This window comes from Stomoxys calcitrans, chromosome 1 (assembly GCF_963082655.1).
Source record: "Stomoxys calcitrans chromosome 1, idStoCalc2.1, whole genome shotgun sequence".
NCBI lineage: Eukaryota > Metazoa > Arthropoda > Insecta > Diptera > Muscidae > Stomoxys > Stomoxys calcitrans.
The window spans coordinates 121,830,473-121,847,300 of NC_081552.1; the positions used below are offsets into that span (position 1 = coordinate 121,830,473).

General features: G+C 39.4%; 1 protein-coding gene across 1 annotated transcript; it reads left to right on the top strand.

The window, feature by feature from the left end:
• The first annotated feature begins 2,382 nt into the window (after positions 1–2,382).
• On the top strand, positions 2,383–16,568 carry LOC106094591 (guanine nucleotide exchange factor subunit Rich). The gene is made up of 2 exons (XM_013261813.2): positions 2,383–3,834; positions 12,660–16,568. The coding sequence occupies exons 1-2, from the start codon at positions 2,556–2,558 to the stop codon at positions 15,872–15,874; spliced, it is 4,494 nt and encodes a 1,497-aa protein (XP_013117267.2). The 5' UTR covers positions 2,383–2,555; the 3' UTR covers positions 15,875–16,568.
• Positions 16,569–16,828: the final 260 nt, after the last annotated feature.

The window sequence follows — 16,828 nt, forward strand, 5'->3', positions numbered from 1 at the left end:
GCTTGTTTCTTTTTTCTGTTTAGGTGGTTGATTTAGGATGGGTTGTGTCGACTGGCCACTTTGCCACAAAAAAAAACTTCTCTCGAACCACAATGTTTGGTATACTTTCCACGCAACTTCGACGTCCAGTCAGCTCCAATATCAAAACCAAAGAAATCGGTAAAAGCCCAGGAAACTGGCCATCTTCCCAAAACTTCCTGTCATGGCCTTTCCTTTTTTTTTTTCTTTTTCCTCTATTTCTCTATATTTGTCCCCAAGCGACCTGACGGTGCCGAGAGTTAAATATTGTACCAGTGGTTTCGGCCGAGTTGCCAACTAAATAACCATCGTGTCATTCACAATAGCATCAATATGGGGCCCTACTCATCGCGCACGCAACACATTTTTGAACGAAGTCTATTTATGGCTTTCAGACTGAATTTTGTGTCCGGCCCTCCAGTTTCAGAATAGAAATCTGGAAAGTTTGTTCTACGAAAAACAGTCCTGGGTTAAGTGTTGCGTACCAAATTAATGGTATTGATCCCCTTCAATTTGGCGTACGCTCTTTTTTGAACAAAGGCCATTTATGCTTCCAGAGTGTATTTAGAGTTCTGCCCTCCAGTTTCTTAACAGAAATCTGGAAGGTTTGTTCTACGAAAAACAGTTCTAGGGTAAGTGTGGTATACCAAATTAAAGGTATTGATCTGTTCTGCTTTAATTTGGCATATGCACTTTTTTCGACGAAGTCCATTTATGGTCTTTAGACTGAATTTTGTGTCCTACTCTTCAGTTTCATAACAGTAATCTGGAAGGTTTGTTCTAGGAAAAACAGTTTGTGAATATGTGTGGTATACTAAATAAAAGATTTTGATCTACAGAAAAACAGTTCTGGGATATGTGCGGTATGCGTTTATTTAGTGCGTCCTCCAGAATATAATAGTGTATTTACAGCTTGATATTCTGGCGACAGTAGCCGAAAACGGTTGATATTTTCCGTACATGCTGATTTTTTTGCGTTAATGTCATCCTGCAAACTAGTAACATACACAAAATCAGAGTTGCACTAATCACTGATTTTGACAGATAGTGGACTCAATATTTTGTTGTTGGGCAACTGCCACTACCTTTAAATGAATATATCTTGCTATCTACTGACAGCTCCATCGTAAAACTTGATATTTTTGAGGTTATACGTACTCAGAACGTTTGGATATATGAGCGATATTTGTGTTGTTGACAGTAACTTAAAAGATTCATCCCGCCCAAAAAATGGAATTTAATCGTGAACATTTTAGTTCGATTATTTTTTAAAAATTTCAAGGTGGATTAACTCGACAACTGTGAGTTGATGGCCTTAATTCAATTTTTGGCGATGAAAGACAACCTTAAGCTTTAGTGGAATCAGCATACATTCAATATTACATAAACATTTGACCGTCAAAAAATTTTTTCGCGTTGAATCGCACACAGCTTGTCAATCGCTCAAAAAAGGCTCGTGTCGAAAGAAATGCTCCTTGTCAAACCATTGAAAGAACGATTAAAGGAATTTTTTCCTCAAAAAAAAAAAAAAAAAAAATCGTGGTACCATCCTTATGGCTGGTACTATGTTCGTTTTTCACCGTTGAAAACCCATGTTTTTCGCGATTACTTTTTTGAATACTACGCAAATAACAGTATTATTAAAATTTTACCATAAGGAAATGAATGTCCTGCTGTATGAAATCAGCAAGTTTTTTTTTGCTTTAAAATTATCTAAAAAAATAATTGGCGAAAAATATTGCGAAAAGCGAATAGAGTACTAGCCTTTAAACGTTAGAATTTTAAATTAAAACAATTAAAATGTGAAAAACCGTTAAAATTCAAACAAAGCATTTGAGGATTTAGTGGATATGGATACTATCCTGATATTTGAAAATTCTATCAGCTGGGCTGCTAACTTTTACCTTGTATAAATTTGCCAACGGTATCCAGGTTTGTAATGGATATTCAAAGCATAATATAAGGTTAAGGAAATTTTCAATTGTTTCGTAAGAGAATTTTGTATTTATTTCCAATACGCGTTTTTTCATCTGCGCTTATTGTTTTCTCTATTTAATTTATTTTTTCGCAAATTAATAAAGAAAAACAAACCTTTGAAACCAATAAAACAAACAAAAATGATGGCGGCAATAGTATCAAGGGTTACCACAAGAAATTTTTTCGGCATTTTTCTTACCAAAAGCTGATTATTATTTTTCCGCCTATATTTCGCCAATGTTTTCTATGGAGTTCGACAGTATTCCGCTTGAAAGCTGAACAGAATGCTCTGCATTACCTAGTACATGAGCCTTGCTGTTTTATTTTGAATTTATGTAGCTGAAATGACAATTTGTGGATGTGGCAACTACGTTAAATAAAGTGTTTTCTTTATTATTTGTGCAGTTATTAGCCAAACGTAGAATATAATTTAATTAAATAGAAAATGATAAGATTGTAAAGTAGTAATATACATTCAGACGAGAGCAAAGGTTTCTATGCAGATCTGTATGTGATTGGATGTGGTATTTACTAACTTTTTCCATATCACAAAAAGAAACATGTACTTTCCAATCGGTTGGCCAACGGCTATAAATTTGGCCCTACCTGGCGATAGTACTAATATAAAACATATTTGTTTTGATGCGGTTAAGATTCTTTTGGCTGCTGTGGGACGGGACTTCCTAAGTATTTGGTATGCTAACCCACTAGTTCCCATTGTATACTACCGTCGAAGTGTGGAGTCCGTAGTAAGCTACGGGGATAATAAGTTCGTAGTTTGGAAGCCTGATTCTCGACAGTTGATAGTGCTAACTACCGGTGGTGTTTTGATACTGTACCAGGTGGATTTTGATGGCAGTGGAAATGGAATATTTCTTCAAATGGATTCACCACAATATAGCCTAAAAAGAGATTCTGCTGAATTATTTATCAAGGAAAATATTCCAAAGCTCAATTTGAAAGAAGTTTGTATTGTAGAGCTGAACTCAACAGTCACAACAGTATGCTGCATAAGTTTAACCGAACTTTTGGTTGCAACAGAACGCTGTGAACTTATGCGTCTGCAATGGTCCGACTTAGAGTCGGACGAATTCCGAAGTACTACGACCATATCAAGTGCGATAAATTTACGTTTAATACAGTTTTATGTGAACCAACAGTGTAATCTTAAAACAATTCCTCCCGTGAATCCCAATTCTTACGTGGCTGCTTTAGAATATTCGCCGTTTATTGGTGGCTGTGCGGCAGTGTTTAGCGATAACAGAGCTGCCTTTCTAATTGCGAATCATTTGAGATTTGAATCAGCAAATATGCATGGATTTTGGATTCCAGAAATCGAAGACGCTACCGTCTGTGGAGTGAATCACAAATTTCGTCTCTTAGCCTATGGCAGATCAAATTCAGATGTCACAGTTTATGGCATAGAAGATGCCACTGGAGGATTGGAATTCTCCCACCGGCTTTCTCTGAATTCAACTGTGATGCCGGGAACTTTGGGGGCAGTAAACGAGCTTAAATGGAGTCCAGACGGTTGTGTATTGGCTGTTTCCTGGGAAAATGGCGGAATTGCTCTGTGGAGTACTTTCGGAGCATTGTTGATGTCATCGTTTTCTTGGGATTTCGGTATACATGTCGATTTGGTCCACGACAATCCTTTATGTGTCACTAAAGTCGAATGGTCAACTGAGGGTTATCAGCTTTTCTTGACATGCAAACAAAAAAAGACGGACGAGAAATCAAGCGACGAGACATTCAGTAACGTGTTTCAATTAAGTTTTGTTAAAAGTGCGCTCACCATGAATCCATGTATGACAGCTCATCCTCATATATTGTTACAGGGTAAGTGGTTTTCATTGTATTTGAAATGTATTTGCCAGTAGCGTATGTTATTACAGTAACAATTTTTATATTTTACCATCGGTCGAATTAAAAATTGTCATTCAAAAAGTTTTCAAATGAACATTCAAATATTTGAGCTGGTCATTTCTAATTATATTTAATGGGGTTTTTTTTATATAACAATGACAATATGTCCACCAAACCCATGGCAGCCGTTTGTACGTACCGGATTGACCCGATGGAGTTCTTCATCGGCAAGGGCTGCCGCCTCAATGTATAACACACCGCTACAACAACAACAATATGTCCAGTGAAATCTCTCAAACTTGACATTAGATCGCCTTATATTAACATTTTATCTCCATACTTATAAGAAATTTAAGTAGCTTTGGTTATGTTTAAATAGCAGTCATGGTAGTTAGTAGCATGAAAATAAAACATGGTAGTTAGTAGCATAAAATTTCAACCTAAAAATATTTACAAAGCTATCACCCGATCAAAACACGAGGAACCAAATAAATGATAGAATGGAAGGCATTCATCCAGCGTGCTGGATGTACGATCGATCCATGGAGCGAATATAGATTCGGATCATTACCTTGTTGCAGCAAAGGTTCGCACCCGTTGGAACATGGCGAGAAAAGTGCGATCTGACAGCACGGAAGCTGGATATTGAAAAGTTGCAAACACAACAGTTGGCATTGGGATACTCCGCTCGACTTACCCAACTGCTTGACGAAAGCACTTCTTGTTCCGATGATACAATGGTGCATTGGCAAACTATTGCCCACTCCATGGAAAATGCCGCGAAGTACGTACCGGAAGCCTCCTTCAAGAAACCCATGGTACGACCAAAAGTGTCGAGATGCTACTGAAGCCAAGAATGCGGCATATAAAGCAACCCTGCAATCAGTAGCAACGCACCAGATGAAGAAGAGGTAAGGTATCGGGAGAAAAGAAGAGAGGAGAAACGTCTATTCCGCAGAAAGAAAAAGGTGACGGAAAGATGTGAGTGGGAGCGAATTGAGATGTACAGGAGTCAGAATTAAGTCCGGAAATTCTACTAAAGAGTTAAACATCAAACCGATGACTTTGGTGTAGGCACATCCTCCTGCAAAGACAACGAAGGAAATCTGGTAACTGACACAGATAACATGCTGAGGATGTGGAAATAACATTTTACCCAACTGCTAGTGTCCGACGTTGCCGGCGAAGAAGATAGCCCAGAATCAATCCATGATGATAGTATTGAAGGTTTACCTCCTAGTCAAAATGAGGTCCAAGTAGCAGTGACCCGACTAAAGAACAACAAGGCAGCAGGAGGATAAGCTGACAAAGCGTATGCATCAGCTTATCTGCGCAATCTGGCTAGAAGAACGCATGCCCGATGATTGGAACCTCAGCATACTATGTCCCATACACAATAAAGGAGACAAGAGGGATGTGCCAACTACAGAGGAATAAGTCTCTTCCCCATCGCATACAAGATACTCTCGAGCGTACTGTGTGAAAGATTAAAACCTGAAGTCAATGTGATAATTAGACCCTATCAATGCGGCTTTAGACCTGGTAAATCCACCCTGGACCAGATAATCACACTGCGCCAAATCCTGTAATAGACCGGAGAAGGACAAATCAACACCAACCATCTCTTTGTTGACTACAAAGCCGCTTTCGATACCCCTTTACGTTCAGATATTTCAAGCCATATCTGAGTTTGGTATCCCTGCAAAATTAATAAGACTCTGCAGGACGACACTAGCTGATACGCGTTCCTCAGTAAGAATAGCAAGGAATCTCTCCGAACCATTGTGAATAGATGTGGCACACTCATCATAAGAGAACACATGCTACTCGCCTATGCCGACGACATCGACATCATAGGTCAGTTACAGGAAGTAGTAATTGCAGCCTTTGAAAGAATCGAAAGAGAGTCAGTGAAAATGGGTCTGGCAGTAAATGGAGATAAGACGAAATGGATGGTTTCAACTCCCAGCAATGGAGAAAGTTGGGAACCACAACTTTGAGATAGTTAGCAAATTTATCTACCCCGGCACATCCGTAACCGAAACGAATGACACCAGTTTAGACATAAAGCGAAGAATAATACTGGCAAACGGAGGTTACTTTGGATTAAGCAGTTTAGAAACAAGGCCACCTCCCGACAGACGAAGATTACACTATACACGACACTTATACTACCCGTGTTGTTATATGGTTCTGAGGCTTGCTTGGAGTATTTGAGAGAAAGATTCTCCGTAAATTATATGGACCAGTTTGGTTAATGGAGAATATAGGCGTCGTTGGTGAACCACGAGCTGTATGACGACGATAGCATAGTTACACGTATCAAAATATAAAGGCTGCGTTGGCTAAATCATGTTGTCAGAATGGATGTAGAAGCTCCAGCAAAGAAGTCTTGAAGGTAAACAAGGTGGTACACGCAAACCGGGAAGACCAAAAGCCCGATGGAAAGTTTAAGTGGTGGGAGACACCTCGAAACTTGGAGTCAGAGATTTTAGAATGAGCGCTTGGAATGCTTTTCTACGTTCGTCTAGTGGAACAAATGTTCTGTCAAAGCCAATTAAAGAAGAACCCCTTCTAACTTCCATTGCGCGACACACACACAGCAGATGTTCCTTGGTCTCTTCTTCATCGACGTCCTCATAGTTTCTGCAAATGTTACTACCTTCAGACTGTCAGCATATTTTCCAACCAGACCGTGACCTATCATTATACAAAGAATGAGACGTCTGCTCTAATCAGCGACAGCGAAGCTCTTCAAGTCTAGATTGGGCCACATAATGTTGGAGTGCTCACAACTCCTACTTTGTGACCATCTGTCATTCGTTGCCATTCGGACCTTAAGATAGTTTCTAGACTCGCAGGCTCATCCGCTCTACAATTCCCTGCTATATCACTGTGGGCCGGCACCTAGAACAGGTGAATTTTTAACTGCTCAGCTATTTCCTTGAGAGATCTGCGACAGTCGAGGCGGTTTTTGAATTCAAAAATATGTTCCCCGGAGATCAGATGGCTGTCTGGCTGCCATTATATCCTAGCCATTCCACCACTTCTTTAATTGCAAGGATCTCCGTTCGATACACACTAAAGCTGTCGTACAGCTGTACACCTCAAAGCCCACCTGGTCGTCTAGTTTGGAACCATCCGTATAGAAGTCTATGTGACTTCTATTACCAGGGATATCGTTGTTGTAACCACATTTGTAGGTGGTTACGCCTTGTCATATAGATTAACATAGGCACTCAGTAATTAAGCAAGAGCCAGTGCCCAGCCGGCCTCTCACTGAGATTCTCCACTCGATACCGCTGATTGCCCGCCACTGCAGTTGCAACTACTCCGTATATGAAGTATCCCACTATCCGCAATCTTTGGGCGCGCCCGGTAGGTATAGTACGTTTTATCAAAAAACGGCTCAGGCTATGTGTAATCCACACTATCTGGAACATCAGACATCGTATCAAGGATAACACAAAGTCCGTGGTCGCCACATGACCACTGGGAATGCAATTTGTCTACGCAATAAAAAAAAGTTGATAAGGTCAGATCCAATTATATCTGGCACCAGATAAAATTGCAAACAAAAAATTGTTTATTAAAACTGGATCTAATTTTATCAAATTAGATCTAATTTGATACATACTGATATAATTTGATTCAATTTGTTATAATTATATAAAATAAGACATACTTTTTTATAAATGGATCTTAAACTCCCGAGTAAAAACAGTTGATATGGTCAGAGCCAATTATATCTGGCATCAGATATAATTAGAACCGAAAAATGGTTAAGCGAGTAAAAGAAAGTTAATATGGTCGAACCAATTATATCTTGCATCAGATATAAATGCTACCGTTACTTTTTGCCCCCAGTGGGGTTTGAACATGAGTCCTCTCGTTTGCTAGTTAGATGCATTACCAACTCAGCCAACCACTTGTTTAAAATGTGCGCGGCTAAAGGAAAACAAGTACAATTGGTCTATTTTTAGAACAAACAGTATTTTGCTCCTGTCGGTACTCCTTATATTGTTTTTTACTTACTCTTGACAATTATTTAGTTATGAATTTGAGTTTCCTCTTACTCTTTGTTGTTGTTGTTGTAGCAGTTTGTTGTGTTTTATCTTTCGTCTGCTTGATTCTGTTGAGTGTCAAGACCCAGGAACTCTGCGACTAAGATGGGGTGCGTCCACAGGGATCTGGGTCTGTGGACGGTTACTCTTGGAAATTAGTTATGAATTTGAGTTTCCTCTTACTCTTTGTTGTTGTTGTAGCAGTTTGTTGTGTTCTATCTTTCGTCTGCTTGATTCTGTTGAGTGTCAAGACCCAGGAACTCTGAGACTAAGATGGGGTGCGTCCACAGGGATCTGGTCTGGCTGGGTAGTTGAACTGGTGACGTGTATCGTGCGGTCCCTGGTTACAATCGGGACATACATCTTGCACGTCGGCATCAGTCCTTGCTCTGTAGGAGTTGAGGCGGCTGCATCTGCCGAAACGTAATTGAGCCAGAACTACTGTGGTTTGCCGAGGGAGGTCAATTTCTTCATGTGCAATGGGAGGTGGTTGTTCTCCAAGGACTACCTACATTCACCTGGTAGCCATATACCGCATCTGCTACCGTGTTTGCATGAATGTTGTCTAGACCTGCTTGATATGGCGCTTGATCAAGAGATTCTCTCTTGTAGCGCTGAACCTCACGTTCTAGTTCATGTTGATCTACCTTAAGGCTTCTGGGCGGTGGATGTCTATCCACAAGATGATGATTTGGATGGTCTCTGCGATAACAGCCCAAAAGGTATTGCTTAGACAGCATGTAGTTATGTCTTCGCACTGGTAGGATCTTTGTCTCCCGTTTGAGGTGGTCCACATGAGAAATGGAGACAGCCCATCGCAGTTTGGAGGGCGGCATTCTGACAGATCTGAATATTATTCTACTGCTGCACTGGCGTTGCATAACTTGCCACAGACCGACCAATTGCTTTGTACGTGGTCAACAAGGTTTCTTTGTCTGCACCCCAAGTGCTGCCAGCAAGTGACTTGAGGACCTTGTTTTTACTTTTGACTTTATCGCAAATTACTGTGGTATGTGAGGAGAATTTGTAAGAGCTGTCAAATGTGATGCCAAGTATTTTGGGACACTTGATGGTCCGAATCGTTTCTCCATTGACCATCACAGTCAGCTCAGTATTCACCTCACGCGTATTTGTAGTGAACAATGTGGTTGAAGATTTGGTGGCAGATCTCTTCAGATTTCTTGCAGCGAAATATGAGGCAAGTTCGTTGAGATAGACGTTCAACCTATCGCAGATGTCAATAATCGGTGGTGGGCCTGATGCCATGATTGTACAATCGTCCGCATATGATAGATCTCTTTTCCGTCTGCAGGGGGTGGAATGGAGGGTTGGTAGAGGTTAAACAGTGCCGGAGATATCACACCACCTTGGTGAACTCCCTGTTTCATTCTACGGTGTATCGACTTCTTATTCTTAAATTCCACAAATGAGTGGCGACCACACAGATAATTCGCGGCCCAGCGTTTCAGGCCTGGCTGGAGGGACGTGTTGGCGATGTCTTCAAATAGTTTGGCGTGGCTGACCGTGTCGAATGCCTTCGATAGGTCCAGTGCCAGGAGGACCGTCCTATCACATGGCCTGGGCTGATTAAAGCCACGGCATATGTGTGCGGTGATGGCATGTAAAGCAGTTGTTGTGCTATACAGTCTTCGAAATCCATGTTGATGCCCGGCAAATGGAAATTCTCCTACGAGGCTCGCGTCATTGCTACTTGTGAGAGAAGGGAGATCGGTCTGTACGACTCTCCCAAACTCGGGTCCTTTCCAGGCATCACTAGCGGGATCACTCTGCCCAGTAGCGGGATCACTTTTTCCAGACATCGGGAACTATAAGAGTGTTCTAAGACAGGATGAGAATAGTAGTAAGGTACTCAGCTCCGGGTAAATCCAGATTCTTCAACATCAATGTAGAGATTCTGCCTTAGATGATTTGGCGCCACGGATGACATTCGACACCCACATTGGGTATCGAAATTAAAATTATTTGAATTTGAAAAGATTTTGACCAAAAATCCGTACGCATTTAGGAGTCATAGGGGAAATAGTTGCGCAAAATTTTGGCAAGATTAGATGAAAAATGCTTTTGCAATAGTCCTTAAGAGATAATCGAGAGATTTATAAGGGAGCTATATCTTAATCTGAACAGATTTCTATTAAATTTTCCAGTAATCTGAAAAGCCGTAAGAGAAATATTCGTGCCAAATTTTACTAGGAGCGGTTAACATATGACTAAACTATTGGAGTATTAGTCAATGTTGGTCGAAATATTTATGGGAGCTTTTTCTAAATCTGAACCGATTTCAACCCAAATAGGCACACACAATGAAAGTCAAAAAGGAGACATAAAAGTTAAAGTTAATCTATTTAAAATATGCTGACAAATGCTCTTAAAATGAAATTCGGGTGAAACATATATATGTTTGCTATATTGAATCTGATCCGATTTCTGTGAAATTCAACGGCAATGCTGGGAGTTGTAAGGGAAAAGACTCTCCGCTCGATACCGCTGATTGTCCACGACTGCCGTTGCAGCTTCTTCGTATGGAGCATTCCACTACCCGCTAAGCTTCTCGTGACAGCAATGAACTCCACACAGATCGAACCTCAATGTACGAGCATGCATGGTGCTCACAGCTATCCCGGGTGCCAGGAGACTTGTAGTCTTTGGGGTAGCCTGTGCAGCAAAAATAATGACCTATTACGAGTTACAAAAATTCTGTCGGAGCGAAATAACAAAACGTCCGCTCCACTCAACGGTTTAAACAAGAATCTGATATAGCTCTCATATAAAGCGGGGTCGTTTTTTACTCTTTGAAACTTACCTTAATGGCGAGGTGGTGGTAAAAATGTTTCAAAGAAAAAATTACACTATTGTCTACGTGTGGTAAATTTTACACCAGCACATGGATTACTCGGCACATTTTGCACTTACGGTGACAAAAACACATCGGTCTAACCACGACAATAAAGTGATAAGATACATCGAGAATTGGATTGCAAAATTGGGAAAGAAGATAGTTATTAAAAAAAAATGTGTTGAGTGTGTAAAATTTACCACCACATCACCAGGTAAAGGTTAAATTTTTTTCAAAATGTACAAGTCAATTGAAACCTTAATATGCGTTCTCTGCAAAGTCAAATTTTGGAGTTATGACGTTGTTCAAGTACATGAGTAGAGATGGCATTCTACCGGGTAAATTCCCAATGCGGGTAAATACTCAATAAATATCTTTTTTGGGCATTTATAAATTTTCAGACATTTTGGTAACTGTAAACATTTTGTACCATTTTTTATAATTTCTTATTGTTTGTATATAAACCTGACCTTCTGATCCGATAAAATCAGACTACAGTTATATATAGCCACTATATACACCTATCTCCCGACATAAAATTGCTCATATTTCATCCGATTTCTATGAAATTTGGCACAGTGAGCTCTGGTACAATTTGTTTGGAAGGCCTATCGCAATCAAGGGGCCTTAGCCTTATTGAAAATAAAAAATAAAACAATTTGTAAGTAATTATAACGTTTTGAAAAGTATCCCTCTTATTTTTTCAAAGTGAATTTTACCGAAAAAATTATCGTAACGGGTACCCTATAATTCATGGGTACCCGATATTTAATATCAAATTTAAATTCACCATTCAAAGCCCAACATGCCTACGAATATTCAGTTTTTACCTCATACAGAAGTAATCATGTTTTCTTTCTCTTTTTGTGCAATAATATCCTAAGTACTTCTACCACTGTAGCTTCCATATCGGAAGAGAATTTTTCATCCGATTTTGATGAAATTTGGAACAGTGAGTTTTGGTAGACCCGTACTCATTCCTGTGAGACGTGGTTAAGATTTGATCATATTTGTACATAGCTGTCATATAGACCGATCTCCCGATATACCAAATATAGCAAATTTTGAACATAAACATTCCTCTAAGGAACAGGGGCAAATTTCTCACATATCAATGAGTGCAGTCCGATTCATGTTTAAGCTAAATGATAAGGGGCCTCCTTTTTATAGCCGAGTCCAAACGGCGTGCCGCAATACGACACCTCTTTGGAGAGAAGCTTTACATGGCATAGTACCTCACAAATGTTGCCAGCGGTAGGAGGGGAAATCCACCGCTGAAATTTCGATGATGGTTCATCGAAATTGGGTTATAAACGGATCTTTTACGGCCTTAATTCCATATATCGTGATATAGGACATTCGGTCTTAATGACAGCAATATTTAAATTTGTTCCGATTTGGACCATATTTCACAGAAATGGGTACGGGTCTACCAAAGCCCACTGTGCCAAATTTCATCGAAATCGGATGAAAAATAAGCAATTTATTGCCTCATGATCTTAAGTCGGTGATCGGTGCATATAGCGGCTATATAAACTAATTCCGATTTAAAGAAATCAGAAAGTTAGGTTTATCTACAAAGAATACGAAATCATCAAAAATTGCTTGCAATATGTATAACATAAAGCCAAGATATCTGCAAAATTATAAATACCCAGCTTTTGGTTATATATGGGTAAATATCCGGCTATTTACCCAATTTACCGGGCAAATACCTTTTGGGTATTTACCCATTGCCCATCTCTATACATGAAGGATATGGCATGCTTGTCAATTGTATTTTCAATATGTCTGGTCATACCATAATAAATAACTACATTTGAATTATTTTATTACTAATATACTATATTATATGCCCCCATTTTCTTTTTTTATTTTAGGCGATGACACTTTATATTTAAATCAGGGCGATAATTTGGAAAAAATTTATTTTGGAGGAAAATTCGTTTTTCCAAATAATAAAACAGAAACAACCTCACCACAGTCATCGGACATCAATGAAGCTGACGATTGTTTAGAAATTAAGAATAATGTCGATATTTCTAGTATTCTGGCTGAGAGCAAATATTGGACTGTTCTGCAACTCCCTCAAACATATGTGGCAACTAATTGGCCAATTCGGTATTCCGCTATAGATAGCGATGGAATTCATGTTGCTGTTGCTGGTCGCACGGGTTTGGCCCACTACTCCATGCCAACCAAAAAGTGGAAATTGTTTGGAAACGAGTCTCAAGAAAAGGACTTTGTTGTATCCGGCGGCTTATTGTGGTGGAAAGGGTTTATTGTATGCGGATGTTATTCTCTTCTCGATCGGACAGATGAAATTCGTTGCTATCCTGAAGAGTGTAAATTAGATAACCAATTCGGAAATCGAATTCAAGTGAGGGCACCTGTCATTTCATTGAATATATTTCGGGATCAACTTATTGCTCTTACTGCGGATGGCATTGTTACTCTTTTCGCTATGCGGAAATGTGATGCATACACTTTAAAGGCGGACTGTGTTTACGAGGTGGACGTGAAAAGTATTTGCATTCATCCCGCATGTATTGTGTCGCTGACTGTTACAAACTTGCGTAATGACTTGACTACCAAAGTACTAGTCTCGCCAGAAAACGGAGACGCAGAGACTATTATTGTCAATGTTTGCGGTCGTATACTGATGATACAAAGAGATAATACTAACGCAGTTGTGAATTCTTTAATGGCATCATGTCTGGCTTCATGTGTAGAATGTTTTTGGCTGTCAAATTCAACCCAAGTCGGTAGCCCAATGCGTGACTGTTTATGGCTGTTTTCTGGAATACATGGCATGCGTGTTTGGCTGCCTATTTTACCGCCATCCACAGAGCAAAGACGAGACTCCTCCCATCGGTTGCATACATTCATGTCCAAACGCATTATGCTTTCATTTCCTTTGAAATTGTATCCCCTTGTAATATTATTTGATAATGTCATCGTTTTGGGTGTAGAGAATGAGACCATTTTGTACACAAATGAACCGAACTCTCATTTTTCTCTTCCATTCTCTCAACTTGAAAGAAAATCCCAGGTCTATTTGCACAAGATATTGAGGCAACTTATCAAACGCAATTTAGGGTACAGTGCTTGGGAAATAGCACAATCGTGTCGCAGGTTACCATATTTTCCGCACTCTTTGGAATTATTGTTGCACGAAGTTTTAGAGGAAGAAGCCACTAGTAAAGATCCCATTCCAGATGCATTATTGCCTAGTATATTGGATTTTATACGAGAATTCCCAGTATATTTGCAAACGATTGTGCAATGTGCACGTAAAACCGAAATAGCTTTATGGCCGTACCTTTTTTCAATGGCGGGAAAGCCGAAGGACTTATTCCAACAGTGTTTGGTATCTGAAGAGCTGGTTACAGCAGCCAGTTATTTGATCATTTTGCAAAATTTAGAGCCTTCAGTTATAAGCAAGCAGTACGCAACACTTCTTTTGGAGATTGCCCTGCAGCACAGGAATTGGGAATTGGCAAAAGATTTGATGCGGTTTTTGAAAGCTATCGATCCGAATGAAATAGATTCTCCTCGTTCATCTATGGTGGTCAACTTGAAAATTGCACCACCTACTCAATCTCAGTCTCAGGTAAACCAGAATCCCGATGCCTTTAACTTAGTGCTCGGACCTATTGGCAGAGAACGAAGTTTCTCTACCACTGTTTTAGCATCGAATACAACGAAAGATAAAAAGGAAAATAAGCCGTCTACTGGGGCAACAATATCGTCCAATGATAATGTTGGTTCTGGTAACAGCGGACCTTTAGTCGTCGTTCGTCGTAAATCTGAACGCAGCAACTCTGCTAAGTGTGAAAAGCGGGAAACATTCTGCATCGAAGCTATTTTACAGAAGCATGCAAGGAAATTATTACAGAATTGTAAATTAATTGATTTAGGGTATATGAGTGCATTTTTGGATTTTCATCTCGTAACATGGTTGTCACAGGAAGCTGAAAAAACGGCTCGTTTGGATGATTACGTGGCAGCAATCACTGCATTGCACGAAGAGTTGCAATTACCCACACCTGTTTCTCTTCCATCACCTTCAGAAGATTTTGATCAGGACTACAACCAACTTCAGAAAAGATTTCTTTTAGATACAAAATTTACCTTGGCACATACTTCTAGCCAAACATCAGAATCCGGGTATTTTAGTTTAGCCCATATGGAAACGCCCACAAGCACGAATAATGGGAATTCCATTGTCCACAATAATATTCCGTCCATCAAAGAAAACGAAGAACTTCAATATTCGTCATTGCCAAATTCAGTGGCCACACAAAATCATATTCAGCACATGGGTGGTGAATTTAATAAATCTTCGTCCGACTCGCTTGATTATACACTTTATAAGCGTGTTCTTTCAGTTGCCGATGAGATGTCATCGACTTCTTTGGCTCTTGGTCTAACTTGTGGGGAAATTCATCAGAAGATCCTCCCTGAGAAATTGGCTATCAAGATTCGATATTTGCTGCAATTGTTCATCGAAGCGAATTGCATCGATTTCGCATTCGTGTTGTCTATACTACTTCAAGATGCCTCTTCCGTTGGGCGCATTATCAACGTTCTCACTCGAACAGAATCCGTAGCGACGTGCTGTCGCATACAAAATTTGTTAAAACGTATAGCGCTCTGGTCTTTTGACATGGAGTGTGTCTATAGATCCTTTATGATTTCGCTCCAGCCTCATATTTACTTGTTAGATCAATTCATTCAATCGTCTTCGACTCCACTGTCGCCAAAATCAACTTCGACAACAATTGTCCAAGGCAATTTAAACAATAATCGCAGTTCCGAGAACAGTGATCATAACGAGACCTCAAAGACAGTAGACTGTCTCGTAGATTCTTTGCAAAACAATAAAATTTCACAAATACATAATGACAATGCCGGTTGCAATTGGCCTTATGACGACAACCGTAATAATAAGTTGTCGCGTCAATTAAGTACGGATAGTACTTTAAATGCATCTACATTACGTGCAGCGCAAGTTAATGAATATAAAGCAAACAATTCACCTTCCCAGGCATCTGCTAAAAGAAATGAATCGAGTGGTTGCGTTGTTATGTAATTATACAGTCAGATAAAGTCAAAATTAAAACTTTTAAAAGCGACGAACTTCCAAACTTCCAATATAATAAGTATTTTTGTAGTGCATTGTGTATGGCATATGGTACAGGCCCGACATCTCAATCTCTAGCCAAACAATACTGGAAATTAAATCCCCCATCTGTTACATAAAAGCGGTTGATGCTTTGCTGAATTTGTACATTTAGTTGATTATTATTTTTTGGAATATTTGCGAAATTAGTGATAGCAATTTGCCAAAGAGTCGTTAAAGCGTCTCAAATATGATTCGAATGGCGAAATGGATTTCATTAAACAATTTTTGTTACAATTTTAATATATTTTGTTGTTATCGCAAGAAAAATATGTGTGTTTCTGTTAATGGTCATCGTAGCTTTGTATTAAAACTTGAGCAATATTTAGATATTATATAAAAAAATTATAAGCAACTTTGCTCCCCATCCATTGGGTAGCATTTATATATGATAGTTGCATATTCAATACCAATCAATATATTTAATTTATAAACGTATTATACAACGATTTTAAACTATAATGTATGATGTAGAAATTAAACCAATTATACTCTAGCTAAACCTGAACCCTACAAAGCCTAAAACGAGAATAATGTATACAAAGTAGGACAAACATTAGATATATGGGTATAAATAAAGATTATTTATATTTTACTAACTAAATCTGTGTTTTTTTACCTCAAGTAATTTTATTTTGTTGTTGTAGCAGCGTGTTGTGTTCTATTTTTTCAATTTTATCAGATGCAATGAGAGGCGATCGTTCTTCAAAGACCACATTAACCCGGTCACTATTCACAGCATCAGCTACTGTTTCTGCATGAATGGCCTGCTTGATCTAATATGACCTTTGTCTCCTGATGGAGGGGGTCCACGTGAAAACTGAGGAGACAGCCCGCCGCGGAAGAGCGGCATTCTGACAGATC